Source organism: Lactuca virosa, chromosome 4, assembly GCF_052849685.1.
Source record: "Lactuca virosa cultivar CGN04683 chromosome 4, Lactuca_virosa_CGN04683_v6, whole genome shotgun sequence".
Taxonomy (NCBI): Eukaryota; Viridiplantae; Streptophyta; class Magnoliopsida; order Asterales; family Asteraceae; genus Lactuca; species Lactuca virosa.
Window position 1 is genome coordinate 368801654 of NC_136429.1, and position 15868 is coordinate 368817521.

General features: G+C 38.3%; 1 protein-coding gene across 4 annotated transcripts; it reads right to left on the reverse strand.

Annotated features, from left to right (window-relative positions):
* Positions 1-8405: 8405 nt before the first annotated feature.
* LOC145108718 (uncharacterized) lies at positions 8406-13877 on the reverse strand. Of its 4 annotated transcripts, none has more exons than XM_079045797.1 (10): positions 13078-13877; positions 12840-12988; positions 12643-12705; positions 12394-12513; positions 11795-11854; positions 11507-11589; positions 9207-11384; positions 8951-9007; positions 8762-8825; positions 8406-8682 (listed from the first exon to the last, which is right to left on the reverse strand). In XM_079045797.1, exons 2-7 carry the CDS (start codon positions 12858-12860, stop codon positions 11111-11113), a joined length of 621 nt encoding a protein of 206 aa, XP_078901923.1. In that variant the 5' UTR covers positions 12861-12988; positions 13078-13877; the 3' UTR covers positions 8406-8682; positions 8762-8825; positions 8951-9007; positions 9207-11110. The 4 variants fall into 4 exon arrangements, with proteins under 4 accessions (XP_078901923.1, XP_078901921.1, XP_078901924.1 ...); XM_079045795.1 differs by having other exon boundaries at positions 12394-12531; positions 13078-13876; XM_079045798.1 differs by having other exon boundaries at positions 12394-12531; positions 12643-12771; positions 12863-12988; positions 13078-13874.
* Between the last annotated feature and the right edge of the window lie 1991 nt (positions 13878-15868).

Consider the following 15868-nt stretch of genomic DNA (forward strand, 5'->3'; position numbering starts at 1 on the left):
GTCTAATTTTTAGTAAGAGATTTTAGGATTCGGTACCGACTCTGCTTCCATCATTCCCAAGTCTTGTAAAATTTTATTGAAACTCGCTTCACGTAAGGCTGTAGTGAATATGTCAGCCAGTTGATCAGAGGACTGAACGAAATGTACTTCCACGTTCCCATCTTCTACGTGGTCCTTGATGAAATGATATCTAAGTGCAATATGCTTAGTCTTAGAGTGTTGCATTGGATTGTGACAAATCCTTATTGCACTTTCTGAGTCACAATAGAGAGGAATCTTCTTCATACTCAGCCCATAATCTCTTAGTTGACTTTGAATCCATATTACTTGAGAGGTACAAGATGCTGCAGCTATATACTCAGCTTCGGCTGTTGAAAGTGACACACAGGTTTGCTTCTTGGACTGCCAACTAACAAGTTTACCGTCAAGAAATTGGCATTCACCTGTAGTGCTCTTTCGATCCAGACCACATCCTCCAAGATCAGCATCAAAAAAAGCTTGAATGAAGAATCCAGATCTAGCAGGATACCAGAGACCGAGAGATGAGGTTCGCTTCAGGTAACGGAAAATATTTTTCACCGCCACCATGTGAGGTTCTCTTGGATTAGCTTGAAACCCGGCACAATAACAAACAGAAAACATAATGTCCGGTCTACTAGCTGTTAGATACATAAGGGACCCTATCATTTGTCGATATAGTGTTATGTCAACAACAGGTTTTTCCAGAGAATGTGTTAACTTAGTGCCAAACTCCATAGGAACCTTCACTTTTGAATCTCCCGTCATACCAAATTTTGTCAGCAAGTTCTTTGTGTATGCCTCCTGGTTGATAAAGATACCTTCTGGTCCCTATCTAATATTCAAACCAAGGAAAAAATTAGTTGGACCCATTGCGCTCATTTCAAATTTAGTCTCCATCAACTTCCTAAATTCAGCCGTTAAGCTAGGATTCGTGGATCCGAAGATGATGTCATCGACATAAATTTGAACTATCATTAGATGTTCGCCTTCTTTCTTTCGGAAGAAGGTTGGGTCAACCGAACCTTGCTTAAATTTCGACATTTTCAGAAAGCGAGTTAAAGTTTCATACCAGGCCCTCGGTGCTTGCTTCAAACGATATACATCTTTCTCCAGCACATAGCAATGATCAGGGAATTTCTCGTTCACGAACCCGGGAGGTTGCTCAACATACATTGTTTCTTCTAGTTCTCCATTCAAGAAAGCGCATTTTACATCCATTTGGAAAACTTCGAAGTTTTTATGAGCAGCATATGCCAGGAAGATTCTAACTGATTCCAACCTAGCTACTGGAGCGAAGGTTTCCTCATAATCTATCCCTTCCTCTTGGCAATATCCTTTAACTACCAACCGAGCCTTGTTTCTAATAACGTTCCCCACTTTGTCCAATTTATTCCTGAAGACCCATTTCAAGCCAACCACTGAAGCATCCTTTAGTGTGGGAATCAGCCTCCAAACTCGATTTCGTTCGAACTCATGAAGCTCATCTTGCATTGCTTGAACCCAATCAGAATGATCAAGTGCCGCATTTACTGTTTTTGGTTCGACTTTAGTGTTCGCACTTGATCCTTGCATTGCTTGAACACAACCAGCTTTCATCAGTGTTCGCCTTTGATAGTAGACAGATAGCTGGTTTTCCTCGAATCGGGTTGAGATTTAAAGGATACATCTCTCCCTTGCGTTCAGACTTCAACAGAACCTTTTTGGATTATTTCTCAATTATTTCTGAGCCTTCATCATCAAATGAAAATTTCAAGCCTGTTCCCACAACTAATTGTGATACACTGATGAGGTTATGCTGCAATCCTTCCACATACGCTACTTTTCGAATCGAGAAATCTCCGTTGGTTATCATCCTATATCCTTTGATTGTTCCATACGAGTTATTGCCATACTTCACACATCCACCATCCTTTAGGGACCGAAACTCCCTCAGCTCTTCCTTCCTTCCTGTCATGTGACGCGAGCATCCACTATCTATATATCATTCGTCATCGAACTGCTCGTCACGTATCACCTGCAAATTCAAGCAGATTTAGGAACCCAAAGTTTCTTGGGTCCTGGTGAGTTTTTCACAGAAAAAGGAATTGCAGTAGAAACATCAACCAAGTATGTTCGTTTTACTAGTGTGGTTTGATCTTTTCTTTTGATGGTATACACCTTGATTTTAGTTTTATCTTGTTTAAACTTTGGTGTATTAGATGGTGTGTTGTTAGAAGGTTTTGACGTTTTCTTTTGAATCCTAGGGTTAGCTAACTTTTTCTTATCATTGAACTTGGAATCAAGCTTTCCCTTGCCTTTGATATCCTTTATTGAATTTAATTTGCTTTGTGAGTTGGAAGGACTAAAACTAGACTTAGGACCGAAACTTGTCTTAGGACCGAAACTTGACTGAGGACCGAAACTTGACTTTCGGTTCTGAGTGTCGTTGTTGGGACCGAAAGTAGATGTTCGGTTGTTAGCCTTGACGTTTGGACCTAAACAAGACGTTCGGTTCTGCGCGCTAGTTTTGGAACCGAAAGTAGATGTTCGGTTCTGAGATTTGGAATAGTAGGAATTTGGACTGAAATTTTCTTTTCCTTTCAGTTTTTCCTTTCCTTTATCAATTGATTCTTTCTTTGGAGGAACGTAGTTGGGATTTTGAGATTGCCAATGATGTTTTCGCTCATTCAGATTCTTCATGTATCTTTGATTTCTTAAGCGTTTCTGTTCAGCTAACTCCTTCTGCGATTTATGGATATTGAAGCCAGCCTTTGGCTTCTCCTTTTGAGTTTCGGTTGTCCTAGTTGGAACTATCGGTTCTTTCTTTGGTTCTTCAGGGATTTCTTTAGTTCCGCTTGTGCTTGGTTTGTCGAAACTTGAGGGTTTGTTGATGGGTTCAGCAACGTATCTTCCTTTAACCCTCCATGAAGTTTTCTCAGATAAGCCTACGGTTTCGTCCGCGTTGTCAATAGGGGTTGACCAGAAGTAATCGTCACACCCTTCAGCGTTGTCTTTGTCGACCAGGATTTTTAACTCTGCCGTTTGTTTTGCAGTGACCCCTGTAACTGCATAGACTTGATTCGGCACTGTTTGAACCTTTTGATAGACCATAGCTTTTTCTTTGAGTTTCTGTGGCTTTTCTTTTGACATGCGAGCGAATTCAACCGAATTTTCAGATATGAGGGGTTTCTCATTTTCGGTTTCACTCTTCATAAACTCAGAGCAATCAACTATGCCTTCCACTAAGATTTCGCTCATCTCACTTTCCTCATCAAATTCAGACGTATTATCTAAGTTCATTTTATTTTCAGAAATTAATTTGGCGTTTGAGGAGTCAAAAGATTGAATAGTTTCAGACTTAATTTTTAACCTATCATTTTCATCCAAAAGATTTTTAAGCGTACATTTATGTTCCTTAGAGTCAATGCAGGTCTCTATCTTGTCTAGTCCAATTTTGTAAGACATGGATGTCTCTTCTGAGGACACTATTGATTCACACTCAGCAATGACCTCATCCTCCTTAAATTCAAGGAAGGGTAAGATCATCTTATGAATCTTTTTCCCTATCTCACAACTTAAATGCAATTGAGCAATATTAGTATATAAGCGCTTAGCAATTAAACAAAAAACATTGATTTGTTTTAAAAACTTTAAATTGTCTCTTTGCAAATAAATACTTTCATCCCTAGCCCTATTTAATTCCGCCTCCTTCAGCTCAATCCACATCCTTCTCTCCTCACTTTTTGAAGACACCCTGCTGAGTTGGTCAGTTAAGTTAGAATTCGCTAAGCGAGTTTGCATGAGACTACCACTTAAGTGAGAAAATTTAAATTTTAATTCTTTTAATTCTTCTTCATAATCTGTTACTGGAACTTTAAGTGATTCAAGGATGGATTGTAACTTTTTGATCAGCCGATCGCAGTCGTTGATCTTCTCACTCACGGGCTTGGCTGCAAAACATTTGTCCTCAATCAGGTTCGGTTCCTTACTTGCACTTTCGGTTGATGCGCCAGCTGTGACTATCAAACATCTTCCAGCCGAACCTACATCCTTTGCCACATAAGCTCTTCCATGAGTGGGCTTTCTCACCTCTTCATCTTCAGAATCGGTTGACCAAACTTCAACGCCACCGAACTCGTCTTCATCTACATTCTCCTGCACAATCAAGGCATTCATAGAACTGTTAGTCACCTTCTTTTTCTTGATCTCTTCCAACTTGCGCATGTAGTACGCCTCATCATCTTCACCATCTCTTTTCTCAGCCATTTTCCTCAGCATGCAATCTTTGGCAAAGTGGTTCTTGCCGTGACAGTAATTGCAATCGAACCCTGAGTCTCCTGCAAGCTTGCTCTCCTTCTTGTCTTCGTCCTTTTGAGAAGAATTTTTCGCTTCATCCTTCACCTTCTCAGAACTGTAACTTCCCTGCCAGTTTCGGTTCTTGTTGACAGGAAATTTTCTTCGTGCAAACTTCTTTGGATTAGTGACCATCATAGCATACTCCTCGCTTGTAAGGTCACACTCAGACATATCAGACTTTTCTTCTTCTTTTGCAATGCTTTTTCCTTTTGAGACAAGGGCCAGCGATCCCACACCAGAAACTACCTTCGCTTCTTTGGTTACTACACTCTCATGGGACTTAAGTATTCCCACAAGTTTCGCTAGTGAGTAAGATTTAAACTGTTCATGCGCTTTCACGGTTGAAACCACAGCCACCCATTCTGGTCTCAGACCGTTCATGAAGGTCACCTTCTGCTCGATCAACTTTCTTTCTATTCCATGCTTGATCATCTTACTTAGGAGATGATTGAACCGATCGAAAGTTTGTATGAGTTTTTCTTCTGGTTTCTGTTCGAAAACTCCAAATTCTAATAGCAGCAAGGTTTGAATGGAGTGTTCTAGATCTTCATCGGTTGGATAAAGTTCTTTCAACCTATCCCAGATTTCTTTGGCCGTCGTGCATGAACCAACCAACCGAAAAGTGTCAGATTGCAAGGCGAATCTGATCATTCTCATGGCCTTCACATTACACAGCAACTTGTCTTTCTCATCCTGTGGCATCTTCTCTACATCCGCCACCAGCTTGTTATATTCCTTTTGGGACTTAACTGTTGTGTTCGTTCCTGAGTGAACAAACGGCCCAAGCGTGATAGCTTCCCAGATGAGATAGCCATTGTCTTCAGATCCAACCACGTAATCTTCAAAGTGATGCGCCCATACTTCATAGTCTTGAGTGTAAAGAATGGGAATCCTGGTAGTGGATCCAATGCTGTTTGAGATGTTGATGGGATTTTTTTGCGAATCTTCGTGAGACATGGTGAGCTGCTAGAATCAGACCTGTAAACTTGAGATTAGGGTTTTATCAAAAACAGAGTTGCCGTCGATATGAAGAAGACGGCTTCTATTTATACGATAAAAGCGGAAACCCTAAAGAATTCTGAATACAGAAGGAATGTGTATTGATCACACAGTCTCCTGCTCTGATACCAATTGTTGAAACAAAGTTCAATTAGGATCGATAGATTCTATGCAGACAAACAATTAAGAACGTAATTATGAACACGAGAATGGCTTTGAATGTGTCGTATGATTAATGCTTTAACCCCTCAGAACAGCTCGATTAAGAACTTCGACTGTAGAGGTGTTTAGGGTTACAAAACTAAAACGATAATAATCACGAACGTTAACCTTTTAATGCATACATGCATGCATTATTTATAGTCTAACCCTACTAGCTAATCACGGATGGACAGGCCCAATCCGGATACAAAACACAAGCCCATGACGCAACACAATTAGACTCAACAAACACCATCAAACGGATCTGATTGATACACAAGCAGATTGGGGACTTACACCCCTGAAGTCTATGGAATAGACTTGATTATGATCATTTCCAATCCCCATTATTGAACGTTGAAAGGTTCAGAAAGGCATCACATAACCACTTGTCCTTAGCATCTCAGTAGTACATAAATTTTCTTGTTGTTTCTCGATTATATAAAAAACCCTCATGTCAAAATCAAATTTATCATCCCAAAATAAAATTAACATACGCTACTTCGAACTTGAACTCACACTCAACCTCAAGCTACCCTGAGGAAAAAAATTTGAATTCAATCAAGTAAAGTTATGATAGCAGGTGTTGGGAGTCTATTAACCGAATTAAACAAATTCATCACTAAAAAACCCTAAGATCCCAAACTCCCTGCACACAGGCGCTGAGAAGCCCCATGAAATTCAAGACTGTTTATAATGAATGTAAACCAGAAATGAAAAATTTTGGAGAAATCCAGATGAAGCTAGAGAAGAAATCGTTGAATTGGATTAATAGTAAGGTTGGAGTAGGATTAGATGAAGGAAAGTACCTATATGATGATAACAAAGTTACATGGAAAAGAGGAACCCTAGCGAAGCCTTATTACGATTTTCAATACCATATTTTTGAAGAAGAAAAGAGAAGGGATGTTTTGCTTAATTTGAATACAAACGACTGAAACATGGAAAACGCAAAGACCAAAGTAAGAAGTGGACATAACATTTCAACTCATTGTCAGATCAAGGTTTATCAGGTACTATTTATCAAACTAGATATATGAATGTGTATTAGGTAACATGATTGAGGGATATCAGATGGGGAACAAGATGAATAGTACTGGGTTATGGAATAAGTGGTCAAGAAATGTCTAATGTAGCAAAGGGGTAACTAGATGACCACTTCATTTTCCCCAAAAGGACGTAATCGACCCAAAAAAAATTGTTTTGTTCCCTTATAAAGCCACAAAAATAATTTAGGGACTAAATGGACCATCCCTAAAAAGTTCTTAGGATATTTGTGTTATTTCCCCTTTTTTATATATGATTCAACATAAATGTAACACCTGTTCCAGATATTGATTAATTTATATAAATTTTGGGGTTTTGTGCATGGACTCGGTGAGTTGGGGTGCTCCAACTCATCGAGTAGAGACTATTATGAGGACTCGATATTTGGGTTCTACTCGACGAGTAGGAGCTATAAAGAGAAACCCTAATTTTTAGGGTTTACACCCTATTTAAAGAACATAATCCGCCTCTTGTAGCCTCCCTTATCACCCTATTGGCCAGAGAAAACCCTAGTTCGACCTTGCGCCTTCTTGAGTGAGATTAAGAGCTTTTGTGAGCAATTTTGGGGTATTTGTGAAGGATTCTAGAGCTTGAAGAGGAAGGAGCAAGGAGAGAAGCAGTAGATCCGACATCTACTCTGTATTGGCCATCATCTTGAGGTATAAAGTCGTCACCTTGATCTCTAGTTGATTAGATCCCTTTTCTTGGAAGTAAATGACCATTTTTAGTGCAAAATGGAGTCAAACTCGGATCTGGACTTATCACAAGGATATGGTTCCATATCTGGACCTCTCTAGGTCTCCAATGACATAAAGTTGCTCACTTTATATAGCTTAGCCCCTTTCCATGCACAAAAACCTTGCAAGAAGCCTAGTTTCGATGTTATGGCCTTGAAGGGTCTTGCATGCACGTAAAGTTTGCAACTTTACATGGTATCTGCACTAGGGGAGTTTGGATCTAGAGTTTGGAACCTTAGATCCCACTAAAAAGGGCTGAACTTGAAAGGGACTGAAGGAACTCGTCGAGTCCCTTAGCTGACTCGACGAGTCGGGGTAAGGTTTGCCCGTTTCTGAGTTTTTTGATGAGTGCAGTGAAGGATTAGGGTCTTGGTCTGAACGGACTGTAGTTTTCTAGTCATTTGATGAACTCGACGAGTCACTAGGGTGACTCGGCTAGTTGATGCGCGATTCAGTGGAATGGACTCGGGAGGAACTCGACGAGTTGCTAGGATGCACTCGACGAGTTGAGGTCAACATGGACTGTTCACCTTGACTGTTGACCTTGACTTTGACCAGGGTTTACTTTGAAGGTAATTATGGGATTATTACAAGTTAATCACATGTTGGTTATAGGTAGTTGAGGAGGAGCAGTGCGTGGGATACATCCGATCTTAGCTTGTCAGTTCAACCACTACTAGAAAAACAGCCTTTTACGATGTGCAATGCGTGTCGTAAAACGCTCAGACGACACGCAAATGCGTGTCAAGGAAGCCCACGACACGCTTTTGCGCGTCGTCTATTTACGACGCGCATTTATGACACACATTTACGACGCACAGTTATGACACACAATGCGTATCAAGGAAGGCCCTATCATAAAGGAAGACGACACACATTTACGTGTCGTAACCTTACGACGCGCGTGTTTATGACACGCAATGCGTATCAAGGAAGCCCCTGTCATAAATGAAGATGAAACGCATTTGCGTGTCATAAACTTCAGTAACCATTTACGATATGCATTTACGACGCGTCTTTACGATACTCATTTACGCATAATACAAAAATATGTAAACAAATATATACCAAAACAATCAATTTCATCCAATAACATCATGTCAAAAAACTGTAATACATTGATATTAAGGGGATCTAATTGTACATTGTTATTAAAAGGTTTTCCCTAACTATATAACCTAATACTACATTGCGTATCAAGGGACACCTTCTGCAAAGTAATGCTATACAAACTAAAAAGATAACAAAGATGATAAACATCAAATTACAACTAAGTAGAGTGCATCTTGCCTTTCATAATTCTTTAAGACTAATGAACCCCTGCTCCGATAATTCTTGTGACCTGATCAAATAAAAGTCAGAAAATTAATATGCAATATAATTAATAGAAGAATCAAACAAGGAATGTTAGTTGCAAATACTTGTGCCAAATCTGAGTGGTCAAATGAAGGAAAGGTGAACATCTGCAAGCTTTTTGACACCAGCCTACACACAAGCACATATACATATCAACATAAGTGCAAACAAAAATAAATAGATAATAAAAAAAATTCAGTTCATTACAATCGAATACTTGATAAATACATAAGGGAGCCTACAAATTATAATACCTCACTTTGATCATCTAAGACTGTTTCCATGAGATAAAGGTCACAAAATTTTATTATCTACAAAAGAACATCCAAAAAATATGATCTCACAGTTGCTTGATTTTGTTTAAAAAAAATTAGTGAACGCTTAAATGATTAAAGTATTGTCATAACTTATAATATATATATATATATATATATATATATATATATATATATATATATATATATTTCAGTGGCTGAATTGATAAAATGATGTGAATAATTTAACCAATACCTGAAGCTCCTGTGGGGTACTTTCTTCAAGTATAACTCCAAGCGATCGACAGGTTACCTATAAGAGCGAACGGTATGGGCCTCGAGGAGGAGCGACGAGCATGACGTGGCGGTCCGCGACGCCGTCGTAACGTGGGGAACACCGCCCCCCCAACTCGTTGCATCTCGTCGTCCGGTTCTCGTTGCCATGGAAACGAAATGCGACGCACAAAATTTAGCCGTTGCCATTTAGACCGTTTGATAACAGTCAATTTCAAAAAAAAAAAAAAATTACTTTTTTACCGTATATATATATATATATATATATATATATATATATATATATATATATACTTTATTTCAAATTTTTATATACCTTTCTCTCATTCTCTCTATATCTTATACACATTTTTCATTAAAATTTCAAAAAATGGAGCAAAACCTAAACACCCCCCCTCCATCATCAAACCCAAACACAAACTCGCCTCTCGGATTTGCGGGGTATGAAAATTATTTCAACCTTTTGTCGTCTCAAGGTTCACCACAATTCTCATACCAAGGTGCCGCTTTCAATCCCGCTTCACCGCCACTGCAATTTCCCAACTCACCTTACGTTCAACAAAATCTTTTCTCTACTTTTGGTTCGATACAACAAACAACCAACCAACCATCGCCTACAACACAACCATCAGTTCAAGTTGAAGCGGGAAGTAGTAAGAAAGGGAAAGGGAAAGGAAAATCAAAAGGGAAATCAATAGCGGTGAAACAGAAAATGCAGACATTCCACAATGGTGGACACCGGAGGAGGAATACGCTTTGACGGCGGCTTGGTGTGCTACTTCAAAAAACGAACTTCGCGGAAATGGAATGAAAAAATGAGCTTATTGGGGGGCGGTGCTCGACAAGTTTCACGCTATTTTAAAGAAAAATCCGTATCGCAACAATGACATGTTGAGCAGCAAATGGGGTATGATAACTAAGCGGTGCAACAAATTCAACGGTATTTACAACCGGCTTGAGGCGCAACAACAAAGCGGAACCAACGACTTCGATTTGTTCAAATCGGCTAAGGAACAATATCGGGTCGAAATGGGTCATGTTTTCGACTTTGAAAAATCATAAGAATTGTTGCGAGCGGATCCAAAGTGGAATAAAACGCCTACATCGTCGGAGGTTCAATCCAAAAGGTCTCGCAATTCTAGCTCGGTCGACGTGTCGGACACACGGACTAACATCGACCTAAACGCCGATGACAATGAGATCCCGGATGATATCCAAGAGATATCCCCACCACGACAACCGCCCAGACGCGACAAAGCGAGGCGCGCTGCAAGACATGCGGAGGAGGTGGAGACGAGAGCAAAAGATGCGGCGGAAATGAGAGCCAAATTCGACGAGCACAATTTATTAATAAAAGAAAAAAATGAGTTGAAACGTCGTCATTTGGAGTTCCTGGAAAGGCAGGGACGGGAGAAGCAAGAACAAAAAGAGAGGGAACTAATGACACATCAGTTGTCAATTCTTCGGACAAGCGAGAAGGGTTTAGCGTCTGCTGATCTAGCGGTGCTACAAGCGATGAAGGAACAAATTAGGAAAAAATATTTGGGTTAATTAGGATTGGTGTGGTCTTAGTGGTAATTTGAATGGTATTTTAGTTATTAATTTAGGTTTAAAATTATGTTTTTTTAATTGTAATCGGAATTTTAGATTTTAAATATTATGTCTTTTTTTTGTTTTTAAAATTATATGTTTATAAAAAATATATTAGTTATTAAAAAAACACAAAAAGAAAAAAAAAACGAAAGCCAAAAAAAAAAAAGTAAAAAAAACGAAATAGTAAAAAAAATTACAAAAATAAAAATATTTATTTTCAAAAAGTTGGTGTTGCATCTTGTTGCATCTTGTTGCCCATTTCCCCACTTGGTGTCATAACACCATTTGCTTATGTGGCATGTGAGGTGGCACAACTTGGTGTTGCACCTTGTTGCCCACCCAATGCTCTAACAAAATCATGATATCATTATGATTTATGTATTTAGTTGAAAAGCTTTCCAAGTTATAGCAGTTGTTTATACACCGTGACATATTCTCAGGGGCTTCAATCCCTCTTACCTTCCCATATAACCAACAACTAGTAGCTTCAAATAATTCACTTCCAAAAAGAACAGCAAAAACAACAGTGGAATCGAGCATAGTGTCCCTATGAAATGATGACACATGTAAGAACACTTGACTTTTGGAGAACCCTTGGTGGGGTTTTTGTCTATGTACATGAACTTATTTTTGGAAAACTAAAATTGAAAGCAAAGTGGAAATGCTTACTTGGATATGGAACACTTCCCATTGTCATCATATGCATCTCTTTTCACAGGATCACTCAAAACCTGATAAGCTTCACCAAGTACCTGATTATGAACAAGATTTATTCATCACATTGTATAATGATAAAGACAAGATTTTTCTATGCACTACAAATTCTTTTCAAGAAATGCGCTACCATAAAATATATTCTCCTATAACTTTATACAATGAGAGCCCTAAATATTTTCTAATTTTATATTAAAATGTTCAAGATCCCTTTTATTTTCTAATGAAGGATCAAACACTTGCCTGAAATCTTTCAGCAGCTTGAGGATCATCTGTATTCTTATCTGGATCAACTTGGCGTGCCTGTTCCACAAACAACCTTATAGTTAATAGTTACAAAGACTAATTTATTCACAAGAAAATAAACAATTATAAAATTTGAACTTTCAAAAGGGGTGGAAGTTTGGGATTATATGTGATCAGCATGATATGAGTCATAAATAGCTTCAAACAACGATCTTGTATCAATAAAAAGGTCCCATTTAACCGAAATATAATTATTCCTTGAGTCAACCGCTTGACCAGCCCAAACGAACACCTCAGCATGTGTATCTAATATCAACATATCCTCTGGCAACAGGTCATCTTGATCAAAGTTGTAAACTTCTTCAATTTTAATTAATAATAATAATAAAAGTTGTTTTAGACATTTGTTATGCAAATATATAAGTGGAATGAGCAAAATGTATAATATTAGAACTTCATACCCACCTCAAACTTTCCAGGAAATCCACAAAGCACATAAAAAATGGTAAAAAAAAAAAATAGTTAGAGAGATTGAATATTTAAAAGAAAAAAAGTAAAACTAAAGTGGTATTATTATATGTTTGTGAAAATGAAACCTTTAATGAGCGAGAATGCAAACAAGTGAGGAAATCTAGAAGTCTCCAGTGATACTTTGGTGCTAGTGAAACTTTGTTTCCCTCCAAATCCAAGCCAAAAAGTTGATCAGCTTTCTGTTCCTTCATTTTGGAATTTTGCTTTTACCCCATGTTGATCAAAGATAACATAAAAAAATCAACAAAAAAGTATTTGATTATTGAATTCTTTCTTTTTTCACATTAATTGTTGTCTGAATAAGAGCATTATACCTTCAAAGAATCAACAATTTTAGCTGCCCATTCTTGCTGTTCAAAAGTACTCTGAGTTCCTTTCTAGATATATACATGGGAACCAGATTGTATAACGAAGCATTCATATGAATTCAAAGATTCAGGTAGCTAAAAAAACACATATTGAAAAATTTCCTCATCAACACCAAAGTTATTATCATATCCATATCGTTCACCTCAAGAGTATGAAAAAGCATACAAAATCAAGTTGAACAGCTTTATTATTGTGCACTGCAGTTCCCAATATTCGGATAATGAAAATAGAATCTTGATTGTAGTCTATTTTGTCTGCATTGGAGCTTTTATAGCTAGAACTCAATCCACCCTAAATTAATATCATCATTCATCGTCAAATTCCATAACAGAAGAAAAGCGATTCAATTCACAAATCAAATGAATGTTTTACGATCGTACCTTGAAAACAACCATTGGCTGGAAAATAGCGATAAATTGTGCTGATTCTTTCTCTTGATAGATACGACCTTGAACAGGTCTCGCCTTCAGTGAATTGAACATCGATGTAGTCAATTTAGCAGTTGTATTCTGATCTTCCTGTTGATATGTGATCCAATCGAAGTGCAACTACTATATAACATAATAAATATAGCCCTGACTTTGAATTTAGGGCAAAAGAAGCATACTGGTCATCCTTCTGCGCCGCTCTCATAATCTCCGGATGAGCCGCCAGTGAGAACCGCTGGCGTAGGGAGTTGGAGGTACTGGTTGGGGTGGTAGCTAGACCGGCATCTTCTCTACCACTGCTCGTCTCGGGACGTCCGGCACCAGAGGACTCCCCGGCCTCGATTCCCATTTTTATTTATTCTCCCTCTCTCTCTTTCTATCTCTCTCTCACCCATAGGGAGTTTTCAATTTCACCTTTTATTTCCACCGGAGACGCCACCTATTAAGGGTTCGTCGGAATGTGATTGTCGTCGGAATGTTATATAAGGATTTTGTAATGTTAAACAGTGAGGATGGGGTGAGAGAGCTGCAAATGGTGATGGTGGATGAAGTGTTGGTCGATAAGGCCGGTACATCGTCGTCGTGAAGGCCTGAAGAGTCGGTGTGGGTTGGAGGTAGTGGAGGTGGTGAGGGGCGGAGACGAAGGATAGGAGATATTAGAGAACAGATCGAAACGAATGTAGGAGAAGAAAGAGGGGTTTAAAATTTTTGGGGATTTCACTTTCGTTCTAAGAAGAGAGACACGCCTTTCTTAAAAAAAAAAATATAAAACGACATTCACAGAGCACCCACAAGTGCCTTCCGTGTTTTTAATTTTTTTATATAAGACATTAATTTAAGGGCACGTAATAATCCGTGACCTAAATTCTTAAATTTTTCGAAGAGATGAAACTTTTTTAATGTCACTCTCTTTTGCGTAACATAAATCAATGAGTGTTGTGGTTTGCGCGTCGTAAAAGGGTCTTTTTCTTGTAGTGAACATTCGAGAGGTGAGACTTCTCACCACACCAATGGGTCTAAGGCATCAAGGCCGGCCCACTTCATGATATGTGGATTGTTGTTTGATTATGCTTTATGTTAGTGTGACATTTGCATGGAAGACCCCGGGGGTTCCCGTGGTAGTAGTATGAGACCACGTGGGGGTTCCCGTGGCATTTGGTATAAGACCTTGGAGGGTTTCCATGGCATCCTAGTATATACGTATGTGTAGTTTGCATTATTTGTTGCTTGGTAGTAAAGGCCATGTGGGGGTTCCCATGACAGGCAGTTAAGACCACGTGGGGGTTCCAGTGGCACTAGGTGTAAGACCCTGGAGGGTTTCCATGGCTTCCTTATATATTGTATGCATGGCTTATGTGATGTATGTAGGTTTTATAGCTAATATGATATGTGTTATGTGGATTGTGTGTGGGGTATGCTCTGGGGGACTCACTAAGCATTAACTTACAGTTTTTGGATTTGCTTCAGGTACATCTGAGCCCAAGGGCAATGGCAAGGCTTGATGGCGCGGCGTCCATTCTCTCTCAGGCGTTTTATGGGAAACTTTGATGTTTTTAAATAAAATTGTAGTTGATATGAATTTTGAAGACAATTGTATTTGGATTTCATGGTTAATGGAAAAGTGTTTTGGCTAATCAAAAATGAAAATTTTCTTTTGAAAAACTGGGTTGTTACAATCAAGACTATTTATCTAGAAATCGAAAAAACTTTATTCTCAAGTGATTTGGGCTTTATCTGTTGAAATTTCAAGAAAAACTTTATGGGTTTGATAGACCATCCCTACAAATAAGAAATTGAAAAACCAATTACATATTTTTATTATATTTATTTTATAAAACAAAAAACTCACATGTGATGGTATATATGAAACACAATGCAAGGTTAAGAGTTGGAGAACCTTCTACAATGTCTTTAGATGTTAAATATCTCTGACAACCCGTCCTCTAAACGTGTTTAAGAACTAAATTTTCTTTCTTTTTAAAGGATTTCTGACAATGAAAGTTGATGGATTACTATGTGAGGTGGAAGAATATTTAAGAGGTAAGCATAAGCCTCTCCATCCTATACAAATTGAATATTGACCCCTACATTAACCTCCCTAATATTAAATGAAATAGATTATAGACCCCATTATAATTTAAGAGACACATTTAGAGTCAATTGTCAATCTAGACTAGTCGTCGGCGGAGGCGCGGATGGTAGGGGAATGCCCTTTTTTGATTTTTTAAAAACGGTATTGAATGTATTGACCACAATGTTAATACATCAGCAGTAGGGGAATACCATATCATCCCATTATTTTCATTGAACAAGTAAGACATAAGGAGAAGGTCTACACAAGTACAAAAATAACCTACGGTCACACTTTCCAAAAAACTACCTGTCACACTTATTATTAAAAGTGTGGCCAAAGGTCATTAAAAAAATTTACAAACTGTTTTTCGATACATTTAAATTAGTTTGTGTGGCCGTTGTATAGATAATCAAAACTTTAACCAAACTTAATTATACCAAATGTGACAAATATTAGTCACACTCGAACATTGAGGCCATAGGTCACAATCAGCTACAGGTATCGATTAAGATTGTCATACTTTTTTATAAGAGACAATAGATAAACATATTGTGACATGAGGCAGTTGTATGTGTGTCTATAACCTGGTGCCTTTTTAGACACATAACAGACAAAGTAGGTAAAAGGTGATACATATGGTCACACTAAATATTTGTGTGTCCATAGGGC